Source organism: Nilaparvata lugens, chromosome 4, assembly GCF_014356525.2.
Source record: "Nilaparvata lugens isolate BPH chromosome 4, ASM1435652v1, whole genome shotgun sequence".
In the NCBI taxonomy this organism is placed as follows: Eukaryota; Metazoa; Arthropoda; class Insecta; order Hemiptera; family Delphacidae; genus Nilaparvata; species Nilaparvata lugens.
Window position 1 is genome coordinate 67,468,788 of NC_052507.1, and position 16,551 is coordinate 67,485,338.

The 16,551-nt window shown below is 32.2% G+C and overlaps 1 protein-coding gene across 1 annotated transcript in view; it reads right to left on the reverse strand.

Annotated features, from left to right (window-relative positions):
• LOC111044524 (facilitated trehalose transporter Tret1-2 homolog) overlaps positions 1-15,986 on the reverse strand; it is a 40,682-nt gene extending 24,696 nt beyond the window's left edge. The window contains exons 1-3 of the mRNA XM_039427073.1: positions 15,831-15,986; positions 7,097-7,232; positions 5,822-5,852 (exon numbers count right to left, since the gene is read on the reverse strand). Coding sequence (XP_039283007.1) covers positions 5,822-5,852; positions 7,097-7,232; positions 15,831-15,869 — 206 coding nt within the window. The 5' untranslated portion in view covers positions 15,870-15,986. The remainder of the gene's footprint in view (positions 1-5,821; positions 5,853-7,096; positions 7,233-15,830) is intronic.
• Positions 15,987-16,551: the final 565 nt, after the last annotated feature.

Here is a 16,551-nt window from a genome sequence, read left to right on the forward strand (position 1 = left end):
TTTTCATTAATCAAAACACTATAATCATAATTTACATAATATCTGTAGTTATGATCATGCAGAAAAAAATAAACTGAGCCTGTTCCATTTCTCTCCAAAAAAAAAATATTTTGATTGATAAAGAAGAATATCTCTTCTTCAAGTAGATAAATTTGAATAAAATAACCATATTTTATCAGGAATTGTTAAGGAAAACATTAATATATTTCACAATTGATCCACTCAATAAAAATAATAATTTTCCGGCAATTGATAGGTTGAATGTATTATTTCTGCGATTTGTGCTGAGCACTGTCTTTAATTCAGGCCTTTTCCCAAGTTATAATAGTAAATTTAATACGCAATAGACTAGAGCCATTATTGTAAGTGAGTTAGCGAAATAAATTATTTTCTCTCTCTATTATGAACGGCCATGACTTCGAGTTTCCCATGATAGATATTTAAAAATTGTGGCTCCGAGTCGTCGAGGAATGTAGATTATGGAATTATCTCTAAAACTTAGCCTTCTTGTCGCGACATAAAATGCGATAAGCTGGAAAACAGCAAGCAATGAAATTATAACAAACTACCGATTTTGCAGTTACTATTTGGTCCAAAGGCTCTAGAAGGCACTCGACGATTGGTCAAATTGATTCTCTTCGCCCAATAGGAGACCTGTTTCTAAATACAGTAGTGGGGCGATTCCCCAGCCGACAGACCAGATTACGTTTCGGAGGACACTTTGCTAGGAGCACTACGAGAGTAAAGATGTAGTCATTATGTTTCGCCCTTTTTGGGCAAGTTTATAAGTTTATACAATTAGTTAATGTAGGAACTAGTTTTTTTTATTAAAGTTTAAATTTACTAGTAGTGCCATGTCCTGAAAAGTTTAATTGTGTTTCTTCATCATGTACGAATAATTGTTTCTTCAAATAACCGCTAAGGTACGTAAACTAAGGTTAAAATATAATTTAGGGAATTAATTAAGTGAAACTTCAATCAAAAGATTTTATCAACAAAGCCTGTTATTTTTCAAGTTAATAATATTGATTGAGAATAATCCTTTTGATTTTATTAGTGATGGAAGATACTTATAATTTTTTTCTACAGAAGTATAGAAAGTTTTCAGTTACGTTACATTGAGTTATTGTTCCGGAGATATATTATCGTAGAGTATTGCTGAAAGTCAGGAAGATAGCCTTTAAATTGGAATGAAATTTTTAAGATTATGTTCATATTGAGTTTATGACATTTTATAATTTATATTTTTCAGACTTTGTTTTCTTATGTCATTAAGGCTTTCGAATAATTTAGTAAATTTTTAAGATAGAAATCTTAATAGACAAAGAAGAAAGTTTTCTTTTCCATGAAATTAATATTAAAAAATGTTGGCTAGCGCACAAGTTTCCAATAATACTAGTCGAACTACTATATGAAAAATTATATTGATTTTGCAAACCAAACGAAAAATATCATAAAAGTTAACATCATAATTAATGAAGTATTCATTTTTCTAAAAGCATTATATTAATTTATTACGAGTGTTTTCATAAAGTTGCATTGTAGATTAATGACACTCTGGCAAGTAAATTTGTTTTAAATCTGTTAAATTTTGAGAATGAAATCAGAACGTCAAGATAAAATCTAAATTAAATAACAGAATAAACTCCTGTTTTAGCTTTTGATGAATTGTAGGAAGAGTTAGAAATTAATGCTGTAATACATTTATTTACAGCGGTTCATGTGTGTCCCCAAACCAACTTCTTGTACTACCACCCCTTTGGTTCCGCAACTTTATGTAAAACCGCTTCAAGACACCCGTTCAGACGACAGGTCTAGGGACGTAAGAGGACGTCGCCGTCAAGCCAAATTCCACCGGTAAAAGCTCACCGCCAAAAACAAGGTACTGTAACCCCGACGATAAAGCAACGTACAAACCAACGAAAGTGCAGTGTAGTGAAACAAAGGTTCATTCGAGAATGTCAATAAAAAGTGGGGATTCAAAATTATTATGAAATGGTTATATGGGTTACTATCGACGAAATTTGGGTTCAACGGGTTTTTTCTTTCTTGAGTAATTTCATGTTGAAATTGATTGGTTATTTTATTACTGATCTTGTTTGGTTTTGTGACGTATTGCTATCTAAACGGGGATAGTAATGCGCCCCCGAATCAGATGAAGAATGTCAACAAAGTAACATGATATTGTTGTTTCTGTTGTTCGATTTTAGCTGCCAATGTTTATTGAAGCTGTTTGTATTTTTCTATTATTTCAAATTGTAGTGTTATTCTATAGTATAAACCTATTAAATCAGGCATGGCAAGATTAATTGAAGTTTTCTTGACTCTAGCCCGTTCACCTGCATGAATTAGGTATAGACTCAGGTATTTTCTAGATGTGTCGGCCTATTTCTAAATTCTAAATTTTATTCAAAATTATCTTTTTTATCTTCAAGAAAATACCTGAGTCTATACCTAGTTTCTAGATGTGTCGGCCTATTTCTAAATTCTAAATTTTATTCAAAATTATCTTTTTTATCTTCAAGAAAATACCTGAGTCTATACCTAATTCATGCAGGTGAACGGGCTAGAGTCAAGAAAACTTCAATTAATCTTGCCATGCCTGATTTAATAGGTTTATACTATAGAATAACACTACAATTTGAAATAATAGAAAAATACAAACAGCTTCAATAAACATTGGCAGCTAAAATCGAACAACAGAAACAACAATATCATGTTACTTTGTTGACATTCTTCATCTGATTCGGGGGCGCATTACTATCCCCGTTTAGATAGCAATACGTCACAAAACCAAACAAGATCAGTAATAAAATAACCAATCAATTTCAACATGAAATTACTCAAGAAAGAAAAAACCCGTTGAACCCAAATTTCGTCGATAGTAACCCATATAACCCATTTCATAATAATTTTGAATCCCCACTTTTTATTGACATTCTCGAATGAACCTTTGTTTCACTACACTGCACTTTCGTTGGTTTGTACGTTGCTTTATCGTCGGGGTTACAGTACCTTGTTTTTGGCGGTGAGCTTTTACCGGTGGAATTTGGCTTGACGGCGACGTCCTCTTACGTCCCTAGACCTGTCGTCTGAACGGGTGTCTTGAAGCGGTTTTACATAAAGTTGCGGAACCAAAGGGGTGGTAGTACAAGAAGTTGGTTTGGGGACACACATGAACCGCTGTAAATAAATGTATTACAGCATTAATTTCTAACTCTTCCTACAATTCATCAAAAGCTAAAACAGGAGTTTATTCTGTTATTTAATTTAGATTTTATCTTGACGTTCTGATTTCATTCTCAAAATTTAACAGATTTAAAACAAATTTACTTGCCAGAGTGTCATTAATCTACAATGCAACTTTATGAAAACACTCGTAATAAATTAATATAATGCTTTTAGAAAAATGAATACTTCATTAATTATGATGTTAACTTTTATGATATTTTTCGTTTGGTTTGCAAAATCAAATATAATTTTTCATATAGTAGTTCGACTAGTATTATTGGAAACTTGTGCGCTAGCCAACATTTTTTAATATTAATTTCATGGAAAAGAAAACTTTCTTCTTTGTCTATTAAGATTTCTATCTTAAAAATTTACTAAATTATTCGAAAGCCTTAATGACATAAGAAAACAAAGTCTGAAAAATATAAATTATAAAATGTCATAAACTCAATATGAACATAATCTTAAAAATTTCATTCCAATTTAAAGGCTATCTTCCTGACTTTCAGCAATACTCTACGATAATATATCTCCAGGAACAATAACTCAAATGTAACGTAACTGAAAACTTTCTATACTTCTGTAGAAAAAAATTATAAGTATCTTCCATCACTAATAAAATCAAAAGGATTATTCTCAATCAATATTATTAACTTGAAAAATAACAGGCTTTGTTGATAAAATCTTTTGATTGAAGTTTCACTTAATTAATTCCCTAAATTATATTTTAACCTTAGTTTACGTACCTTAGCGGTTATTTGAAGAAACAATTATTCGTACATGATGAAGAAACACAATTAAACTTTTCAGGACATGGCACTACTAGTAAATTTAAACTTTAATAAAAAAAACTAGTTCCTACATTAACTAATTGTATAAACTTATAAACTTGCCAAAAAGGGCGAAACATAATGACTACATCTTTACTCTCGTAGTGCTCCTAGCAAAGTGTCCTCCGAAACGTAATCTGGTCTGTCGGCTGGGGAATCGCCCCACTACTGTATTTAGAAACAGGTCTCCTATTGGGCGAAGAGAATCAATTTGACCAATCGTCGAGTGCCTTCTAGAGCCTTTGGACCAAATAGTAACTGCAAAATCGGTAGTTTGTTATAATTTCATTGCTTGCTGTTTTCCAGCTTATCGCATTTTATGTCGCGACAAGAAGGCTAAGTTTTAGAGATAATTCCATAATCTACATTCCTCGACGACTCGGAGCCACAATTTTTAAATATCTATCATGGGAAACTCGAAGTCATGGCCGTTCATAATAGAGAGAGAAAATAATTTATTTCGCTAACTCACTTACAATAATGGCTCTAGTCTATTGCGTATTAAATTTACTATTATAACTTGGGAAAAGGCCTGAATTAAAGACAGTGCCCGGCACAGATTCATTGCCTTTGTCATTTACAATATTGTTCTCATGTCATTGATAGGTTTCCCTCACTTTCAAGAGTTTACAAGTACCTATAATTGGAAACTTCCAATTATATAGGCTACAATGTTTTTCCTAAATTAATGATGAATCAGTTCAAATTTCAATAGACATATTTCTTGTAATATTGAAACAATAGAATGGTTCAAACAATCTTAAATGATTATTCCAATCGTTAATACACTCGATTGAATAAGTTTGAAAATCGATTAAAGAATTACCGTTGTATTAACTTTTCGACTCAATGAGACCGCATTATATAGTTTCAAAATAAAGAACAGGTACAGAGAAGTCTTCTTTTTCTCATCTCCTTTATTATAATTGTAGGAAGCAATTTTCATTAAAGTTCCATTCTAACGCAAATAATATTCAAACGCATGCAAGACTGGCGGCTTCATAGCAGGCAGTTAGTGTTTTTTCAATTGATATTTACTCAGCCGAATTATTTGACTACGGTATAAAAAAATATTTACTTCAATATTTAGAACTATACCTCCTCAAAAAATGTATGGGGTTGATGAATAATGGAATGAAAGAATTAATCCATAAGCTGTCAATTGAATAAAACAACTGCACTCTGTATTCTGAATAACTGTATAATAATAAGAATATATTCCACGAAGATTTTCTCAATTGAAGTTAATTAAATCGTGTCATCAGGCCACACTTTATAAATGAGCAGACTGGGCTATAGCCCTGGGCACGAAAAATTTGGGGGCGCCAAATATTTTAGAGTCACTAAATTTCCAATTTTTTTAAATTTTTTCCATAGCATAGATGTAATATTACACTATAGAGAAAATCAATATTTGAATTATGATTCAGAATTGAGATTTTAGAATACGTTTTATAGCCTATTGACAGAGTATTGACATAAGTATTATTTATCCGTTCTATCTAGAGTGAGAAGTGACAATACTGGGGGAACTCAATGCGTTGGTGTTAATGTGCTCTGAGCGTGATATTACTCTTTTTTCTTTTTTTAAATTTACTATTGCTATCTAGTCATGAGACTAATGAGCAAATTTTATCTACTAGATGAAAATAAAATACAGTGAAGCTCTCACTAGAATCTCTTACTGCTAATGACAATATTATGTACTTAAATTAAATAAAGGTACTATAAAGCATCATTTTATTGTTTCACTCAATCACTGCTCTGCTTTTTCACTTAAAACCACTTGCACTACACCAACAAATTTTTCTGAGATTGTTAAAACATTCACCCAAAAAAATAAGAAAGAAATCTGTCACTCAAATTTGCCACTAATGTTTATTCAAATTAATTTTTTCACTGGAGCTCATATATTATGAAAATACAATTTTATTAGAATTTGAAATACTGGAAACAAATTTCAACATGATTAGTGACAAGTGCGGGTCCAGTTTTCAATAGTAAGATCGTAATCCTGATGGGGATGCCGTCAATTCAGATATTAAATGCAACCAAATGAAATTAAACCGGCTAGCAAACTCTGAACAGGACAACGACAGCTTTATTGATTTCAATGCACACTCAAATACTCAAGACTTCAATTAAAATATACACCGTGATTCAAAAAGAATACCACAACTTTGAAAATCTGTATTGAAATCAAGGAAACATAATAGAAACTTGGGTTATTAATCAGAATGAAGAGTATTAAAATAAGTTTTTCACCACTAGAAAACAAGTTCACAAAGTTCACATGTTCAATGTGACCCCCTCCAGACACTCGAGTGATATATTTCGAGCCAAGCAGCTCGAGACAGAGCACTTCATCACTGGCCTCCAAGAAGCCCCTGAGCTTACCCCTGCGATTTTTTTCTATAGGGGTACGTTAAAGATAAGGTGTATCGACCGCCTCTACCAGCAAACATTGAGGAGCTCAAGCAAGAAATAACAGCAGCTATACAAACTGTTACGCCCGATATGCTACTGAGGGTGTGCAACGAGTTCGAGTATCGTATTGATATCACTCGAGTGTCTGGAGGGGGTCACATTGAACATTTGTGAACTTGTTTTCTAGTGGGGAAAAACTTATTTTAATACTCTTCATTTTGATTCATAACCCAAGTTTCTATTATGTTTCCTTGATTAAATTCAGATTTTCAAAGTTGTGGTATTCTTTTTGAATCACGCTGTATTTATAAAATATATCACAGTACTTACTATCTTCTAACTTGAATCACAGAGAACTTTGGTGGCCTTATTGCTTTTGCTATTCCGTATCCTCGGATTTCTCAAGAAAATATTTTCAAAAAAATCACCAAAAGCTGGGCCCCAAAAGAGCCCAAAGCTGTGAGTAGCCCAGGGTGCTATTCACCCTAAGTCCGGGCCTTCGTTTCATTGAAGAAAATAGAAAAAGTACTAGTGATTCTATATGAATAGAATGAATTTTTCAATAATTTTATCGATTGAAAAGGGTAATCATAGGACGGAACACTTACAAATCCAAGAAATGATGTAGTCATCAGGTACAAGATGTGGATCATGTTTTGACATGGATGGTACGGCAGAAGAAGAGTATCCACGGATTAGTCCAATTGTGAGATAGCCCAGGGAAGCCACCGAGGCCACAATTATCTGAAAATTCACAAATTAAAAAATGAAAATATTATTGTCTCTATTCTGTACAGGGCTACTTGTAATATAAATAGAAATAAAAAATTTTCAATTTTTAAAATAAAAATAATTATTCTATAAAAATTATCTTAGGTGATAAAATAATTCAAAAAAAGGGTACTGAGATTTTTATTTTTATTTCTATTTAGAAAATAATATTATTATTCCAGTCAAAAGTGTTTCTAGTTTGAGTTTCTTTTCACGTTTTAAAATTTTTAATAAGTATAATACAGTATTTTTCAGTTATTAGTGATGATTTAGTGAAGTATTCTTATTTAATTTGGTTTTCAACTTTCCTAAATTCTAAATTCCTAGTTTATACATATTTTGGACTCTAAATTGGACAAAAATCGTGAAGTGTTAACATAACCTATTTTTTGGAAAATTTCTATCTAAATTTGGGAAAGGAACAGTTTTGGGCTTTAAGCCTGTTGTTCCTCCCCCAAACATTCATAGTTGAGAATGACATTGTAGCCAATGTATCAATGTATAAATAAATAAATATTGTCAACAAGAAGTTAAGAAAAATGACTGGGGTAGTAGGCTATAGCCTACCTGTAGATATACTGTAGTAGTAGGCCTTAAGAGCTTCTCCAGTTTGAATAGTTGTTGGCCAGCCATCGTTTTAGATTAAATTCAATTTAATTTCTCCAAATTTGTTGGAGAAATCGTAAATTTATTGTTAGAATTGGAATTGAAATTTAATAAATAACCTTTTTTTCGGATGTAAAAGACTATATAAATACAGTAGCAGTATTTTGAAGAGCCTCATACAATCAAATGTTGATTGCAAATCGAAATAAAATATTCAAGAATCGATATAGTTATGGGTTGAGGAAGTCGAATGTAGAGGGTGTGAGTGAGAAAGAGGGAGAGAGAGTATTGAATTGAAAATTGCCCGCGACTCATTATCGCCGAGTGCTCATCGGAGCGAAGACAAGCCGAGCCCAATGAAGGCGAGTGGTGGTAGAGTAGTCATCCACGCTTTTGAGAGCAGCGAGCAATTATTATACTGTAGCCTACTTTAACTTGAGTTTCAGATTGAATTTATTCTAGAACGTGATGCCGATATTTGTAGTAGACTTGTGCATGGGTAATGGGGAAACAGAGAAAGTAGGAATTATTGATTGAGTACTTTATTTATGTAGATTACAATATATAGCTTACAATATAGCAAAGTTTTAAATGAATTTACATAACATAAACTAAGAAAATAATTATTGAACTGTACAATGATGTAAAAAATCAATTAGGAATAACTATTCAAGATAATATTGTAATGCATCTACATAAATTGGCGGAGCTTTGGACATATCAATGTCCATTCTTTGGAAAGAATATTGAAATTATCCTTCCTCTTAACTCTCTACCAATGACAGAGGTGAATAGATCAACATATCTTTCTCTCTCTCAAACTTATGCAGCATGCAAAATTACCTACTCAATAACGATATAATTCCATTAGTAAGCTTGGTTTCTCATTGATTCCAAGATATTGTTTTGAACAGAAAAATTCATCAGTGCTTCCACTGCTAACGACGATATAATGATTGTTCTCTTAATAGAAGAACCGGTATTCATCAATGTGTTACATAGTTTTGTTGTTCATCTTCATCTCCAACAGTAAGAGAAAACAAGATGTCAAATTGGAACCAAATAATCTTGTTTGCGGATTCACGCGAAAATATGGTCTCAAGGCTGGACAACGGAGTTAATTACCTCTCCAAGTTCGTTGTTTTCATACTCCCAGAAAAATTCAATTGGAAAATAGCTATGATACTCTTCTTATTTCGTTTCATTTTCTTCAAACATAAAACCTCCTTACTCTATCTCAAACTCTATAATCTCATCCCTCCAATGGGTCTGTTTTGTCATACTCTTTCCAATAGGTAGGCCTATACCAGGGTGCCCATGGGTGCCAACAGGGGTGGGGGGAGGTCTTGGACGCAGACTGCATCCTTCAAATTCTTGGGGAGCGGGTCCCAAAAAACTAATTTTTTCTCCAATTTTAAGGGGGGGGGGTGTGGGCACCTGTACGGTATTAGGTGATTCTCTGTTAAAGTTCTTGAAAGTCATGAAAGTAATATGAAGCTTCATGATTGAGATGAATGTCTTTATAAAATTATGATGGTAATAATGTTTATTATTACTAAATTAAAAATCTCACCCCATATAGATACAGTAAATCTAAATAGTCGACTTCAACACATAGAAAACGAGACATGTCCTTCACTCCTATAGCCTATATAGAGGAATTTAGACGATTCATATCATATTCAAGTGGGATTCTTCATTATCATGAATGAAAAATCAAGATATTGATTCACTACTGAACTTTTTTCTATTGTATTTTGAAATATTCATCCATGATCAAATTAAAAAACAATACGGTAATAATTTAGATGACTCAAGTTTAAGTATTTTCTGGTAATAAATTCAAATTAAGCAGAAGCTGAGAATCCTAATCCTGAATATCCAAGGATGTATTAAGTGCCTCAAACCACCAGATAAGAGGAAATATATGGGCTGTAGTAGGTACCGTAGCTGGTAAGTTACCATATAGCCATTGTTTTCCAAGTCCTATCTACAACACCAGCTTATCCAAACTAAATTAGTGACCTTCAACTAAATAACAATATAGGCCTAGACTTTATCGATCACATTTGAATTACAAAAAAGGCCCAATATCGCACTTACTTGAAATAAATTCAAAAATATGTACGCCCTATACTGTAAGTTACACTGTACTTTGTAACTTATCTTCTCCAATTGAAAGAAAACACTGCTGAAAATTATTTTGAAAATTCTCCATTCATTTCAATATTGAATATTTCTTTATAATTTACTGAAGCTGATAACATTTAGCATGCATCTATATCACACGTGCTTGGTAATGGGGATGAGGGGTGTCAAAAAATTAAAAATGGAGGCAGAATGAGAACTGTATTCATGGCCAGAGCAGTAATGATAATTTTATCTATTTTATCTATCAAGGCCCAACTACATTGCAGCATCTCGCCAAATCGATTTGATAATTCCATATTCGGTTATGATATATATAATGCTACTTGTAAATATTATTCAATTTCACGAATGATATTCTCAGCTTAGTAACAAGCCAGGGTCGAATTGATGCATATTTTCTTCTAACTTAGCTCCTACTACAGTACCTACTTATGAAATAGCTATTACAAGTAGCTAAATAGCTACTTTGTACCTTCATGAAATAATGCTACTCTATTGAATTTGCATTTATATAATAGCCAGAGGCAACGAGAGTGTCAGTAAATGAATCAATTCTACATTTAGTATTGGAAAGTTAATGATTAAAAATCAACAAAACATACCAGTACTGTACTCATGGAACAAAGATTTTGTAGATGCAGCTTGTTTTACGTTTTATACAGGTGCAAGTAGAACATTTCAAGGATCTATATTAGCCTACTTATTTTCCATCCTTCTTTATTATATTCGATTTTTTAAATATAGTTTTCTAAATAGGCCAATCACATGAGAAAATGTGGGTTCTATAGGACCATTTCAAGAGGAATACAAATTTTGAAGAGTATGTTGAGATTTTATCATGAAAACTTCAAGTATATTGTAGTTCTTATCCTGGTGTTCACTCTTTACTAAGCAGTTTTTTGCGATAAAGCCTGATTCTCTTTTCAGATATTACGTACAGTGTCGGGCTAATCTTTGCAAGAAAGGGGGCTCAAGGGCTCAACATTTACAGTATATATAAGGTACAGTATAAGGTACAGCCTTACATTATTGTCTAGAAATTTTCTCTCTCTCTCTCTCTCTCACACACAGGTCCATCGAGAGCCGAGTGAGCTTCATCCTGACTTTAAAAAAATATCTTTTGGACACAAATGACTGAAACTGCTGTCCAGCACTAGAACGATCACATGACAACCATCCCTCACCCATCCCACAAATACAAACCTATAATTCTGTTATAGAATAAATTATATATATATATATATATATATATATATATATATATAATATAAACTCATGTTATTTTAATTATCCACTGCATACTGCTGTAAATTACTGAAAGTTGATTACCCTGATCTACTTTCAGCCTACTCCATTTTATAATCAATGATTTGATCTTACTTATATAATTATTTCACTTTATTAATTCTCTGTTTTTTCCTCTTAAATCTTCATATAATATAAAACTTTTACAATATTTTCATTTTTAAATAAATCCTTAGTTGAATAAATGAGATTAACGTTTTGGTAGAGAGTTAGTGGGAAGGATACTTCGAATATTCTTTCCGAAAAATGGACATTGATATATATGTCCAAAGCTCCGCCAATTTATGTAGATGCATAACAATATTATCTATTTTATCTATAGTTATTACAAATTGCTTTTTTCATATCATATATATATACATTCAATTCTCTTGACAATAAATACTCTCATGCATGGGAAGCTTCCCTGTACGCATTGAGGAGTTGCTGCAAACCCTAGAAACTTATAGTAAGAAAAATCAATTTGTTTATAGAATTCGTTACATAATGTATCCAGTAATTAGAACTAGGAAATGAATTGTAAGGCTTTGAGAAACAAAAAAATTGAAGTAATACAACAAATAAAGAATAAGATGAAGGCTATCAACAGGAAAAATAGTAAGTAAAATAACTTTTAGAATTTGAGAAATGTGATCTCTCATTGAACAACAAAAAACATAGCTTCGACCGCCTCTGGAAGAAGACCGAATAGCCACTCTCTGATCAATCTATTGAACAAAGGGTACGATTGGCAAGATCTTACATTGTCAGGCAAATTATTGAAGAATTTTGGACCTAAGAACATGAAAGATTTTTGGAACATTGTGGATCTCGGTCTTGGCAATTGAGCGCTATTACCATGTCGTGATGATATACAGCTCAATAATTCTTTTTCTTACTTTGTAAATTTTTACAAAAATATTTTGTAAATTCATCTACAATTTTGCTGTATTGTAAGCTATTTTATATAAGTGTATAAGCCAGTATATATTGTAATCTACATAAATAAAGTACTCAATCAATCTCTCTCTCTCTCTCTCTCTCTCTCCCTCTCTCTAGGCTAGGCAGGGCTCCCAACTATTGGTTATTCCAAACCATAGAACATCTATGTATAACAAATCATTCATTCCATGTATCAGCTTGCCGGATCTGGAATCTGTTGCCTCCAACGGTGAAGAGTATTGGCAGTCGTATTTGGCGTGGCAGTATTGAATTGGCTGGGGTCTGGTGGCGCTGATTAGGCTTGGGTCGGGTTAAGCCTTATTTTTTATTGTTCTATTTACATTGTATCAATCTACATGAATTTAGCTCCTTTTTACTTTTTATGCAACTACAGATATTCATCTTATATTCTTTTATGATAATTATTATACTTTGTAAAATCTTTGTTTTTAGGGTTGTTTTGGGTGCATGTGTGAGTGAATGGCAAATTGATTAATCTTCATTTCTGATAGGTTTTCTTATAGGATTTATCTAGTGAAAATTGGAATATTGTTTTCCAATAATTGTATTAATAAATTAATTTTAATAATTAATTTCTCTTTCATTATAGGTAATTGTATTTTGATTAAGATTTTTATTTATTGGTATGAATCTTATGTAATCTTATTTTTGTATTTTTATGTATTTTTTTTCTTATTTTGTAAAGGGTTGTGTGGCAGAGATGACCAGGAGTCCTAACTCCGCCCCAATAAAGCATATTATAATCAATCAATCACTCTACGAGTGGAAGCAGTATATACACTGATTGTTGAAGATAAATTAGCAATACCGGTACCCTTGACAGACTTATATAATCTAGTTGGACTGATATCGAAAATAGGCATTAGTATATCGTGAATTACATTGCCATGAAAGTCATATTTTTTGTGTGATTTACCGGTAATTAGTACTAGAGTAACTAGTATAGAGAATTACCGGTAATTATTATTGATGTGAGAGACACTTATTCAATAGAAATATGTTATACAATAGACAGTTGACAGTTCATTTCAAATGTTAATTGCCATGAAGGCCTTCAGATGCTTGGAGGCTGCAGGATCATTATTCAATGCGCTTTTCCAAGGAAATTTATTGGGATGAATTCTCGAAATAGATGATAAATTTAGTTAGCATTTACATGAATTTCAAATCAAATTTATTTTTAACACAGAAAAAAAATCGAAAACAAACTTTGATTAGTAGGTAATAAAAGCTGAAAATAGTTTTACAAGTTCGTAAGATTTCTTTTCAAATTACTTTTACTGTGTATCCAATAAAAATATATTGGAGTATATAATAGAGTAGTAGATTTGTTTGTTTTATTCTATAATGTTCATCATTATAATACTTTGAATCGCGAAAGATATTGTTTTGATATGTTTGTCGAATTAATCAACCTTTATAACAGAGTACACGTGGGACATTAAAGTTCTTTGCTCCCTACAAAAAATAAAGGCTAAGGAAGAAAAATTCTTGAAAACCTTTTTTGTATGGATTCTTTTTCTTATTGAACTGATCAAACTACCGTACCAGAGTAATAAGGCTTCAATTGATCACATGGTGGCAATAATATTGTGACAATTCCATCTCTTGAAAAATAAAACTGTAGTTCATTTTAACGGGAGTGTCTCGATTAGACCAGGTGTTCGATTATACCAGGTCCATTTTAACCATGTCGGAGGATCTAGTCGACTGATATTGAAAACTCATAACGATAGCCTATGATAAATTTAAAACGATGATATTTGAAGAAAGACAGATCAAAGTAGAGTTCAAGAGACGTATTCGAGGAAACTCCTGATGATTTTTCATTGAAGCCTTATTTCCTCAATGAGTTATCCAGTTGTCAGTTGATAAATCAATTATAGTACCTACCCAAGTTTTAGCCTATTTGTCAGTGATACAACAAGAAAATATCAGCCACATTATAATTATTACTGTAACTCTATTTTCAAAATTAAAAATAATTCATTCTAGAATATCCCATGATTATAACAGGAAAAACTTGAAACAAATGAAATTCAATTGAAAATGTGCAATACCAGAGTGTATTATTTTGTCCTTTGAATTGACTATTGTAAAATGATTTTGTATTTGAACACTAATTTCTTACTTGCTTTGAAAGTATTTCTCATGAGGGCATACCTTCTTGATTTACAATACATATGTAACTGATTAAAGCTACACGGTACTCCGCAACAAAAAAAATTCTACACCTTTCAGTATAGACCTATATACTTTATGGAAGACGCACACATTAACTTTATTTTTTTCGGAAATAGTTTCATCAATAACGATACCTATTATTGCTTTTATTGTTATTAATTAAAAATGTTTTCTCTAAACATTTTAGTTACTATAATTTATAATCTTAACTATAGGAATTTCTTTCGCGTTTATAGAAAATTATTCACTGTTCATCATGAGTTTTATGAAGTTATTCGAATTTTTCTGTGATGAGATAGTCAATTTCAATTTTCCATTTTTCATCCGTAGCATTCAGTCTATACAGAATCATAAATCATTTTTATGACATTAATCACTCGGCGTAGCCTACTTGTTGATCGCAATCAAAATGTAATACACACTCCCCATTATTACCATGAGATCATTCTCTTCCAAAAAAGTTTATTCTCAATCGAAACCATATGCTCAGATTATTGGCAGAGTAGCATAATATGATTCTGAATAATCAAGTGCGGTGAGAAACTATAATTTTTCAACAGATTATTAGGGTAATTATTGATAAAACAAAATTCCTATTAGCAGTGGACAAATTGCAATAGAACAGGTCTAATTGCAATTAAATTCATATGTCTATTTCAATTATGTTTGTCATCTTCTATTGCAACTAAATAATTATTCAATCCTATTATATTAAGCGAGCAATTTCTGTTCATCTGTATATATTTTTATATTTGGTTATTTATGTCCATCGGATCTCAAAAACGGTTCTAACGATTTTCACGAAATTTGGAACATAGCAGGTTTATGATATCAAAATTCGATTGCACTAGGTCTCATCCTTGGGAAAACTTGCTGAACGACATTAAAAGGATAATTCATCCTTGGCTGAAACAGCTGAGACTTTCGTCGTGGATGATAAAAAAGTGAGTGGGCGAGTGCGTCTGTGAAAAATCAAAATATCTCATCCCCTAAATTCATAAGCTGACATATAGCCAGCTGTAAAATATTAACACGATCATTTAAAGAATTGTGTTCTGTTTATCAATAAATAAAAATGACGAACGAAGCTCGGTGCCCCGATATTTGATTATTATTGTATAATTATTATACTTTTTTGTATATCTGCTATACAAAATAAAAACTTTTCAATAACCCGTACACTATTTACGTGTACTGTAAGGTACTCTATCATTTGCCTTCAATTAAATTCTTTAAAGTAAGATTATCGATATACCCACCTATTATTTTTGATAAAGAACGAGGTCTAATAAAATGAATCTACCCAATATTTAAATTATATTAACATGAATAAAAATAAATTACTATATTTGATCACGTACATAAGTAAAAAAATGTTTCCACCTGTTTCGATATCCCTTTCAGAGTGAGTAGGTCGAGCATTTTCCTTGAAAACTGATCAGTGACCGGTCCCTTCACCACAACACAAACACAGTAAGCTTACACAGTAGGCATACACCTGCACAGTGCAAGTAGATGGCTCCTTGCAACCAACGGTACTGTAGCCATAAGAAACTGACAGTGACTGTGGAATACTGACAAACGACATTCAGCGCTTGCTGCCTGACCTTGCCTTGCCATTTCCACAGGCCGCGTTAATAATCGCATAATTTCCATTTCGAATCCAAGGAGCGTGCAAGTTGTCGAAATCTATTCCAGCCAAACAACCGCCTTTCAAGGAAAACGAAAATAATGGAGCATCGGAGTGATGGATGGAGAGAAGTATGGAAATTATATGAAGAAAATACACCAATATTGTCAATACCACTATATAAATATTTCAAAATCTGGGTAGCCTACTGAAATTGTAGAATTCAATCGTTTTCTATTTATAAACATTCATTTACACAAAATAATAGTGTAACAACATAATGGATATAATCCCTGCGTGGATGATTTGTTCGTGTGCAGGGAGAAAAAGTGTTATTGACAATATTAGGGCAGTGGCGTATCCAAAAAAAAAAAAAAAAATCGGTGGGGGGGGATCATAACATTGGAGTAGAAAGCACCTAACTTTGAGGAGACACCGGGGGGTGTAGGGGGTATTCCCCCACCAAAGGGGGTC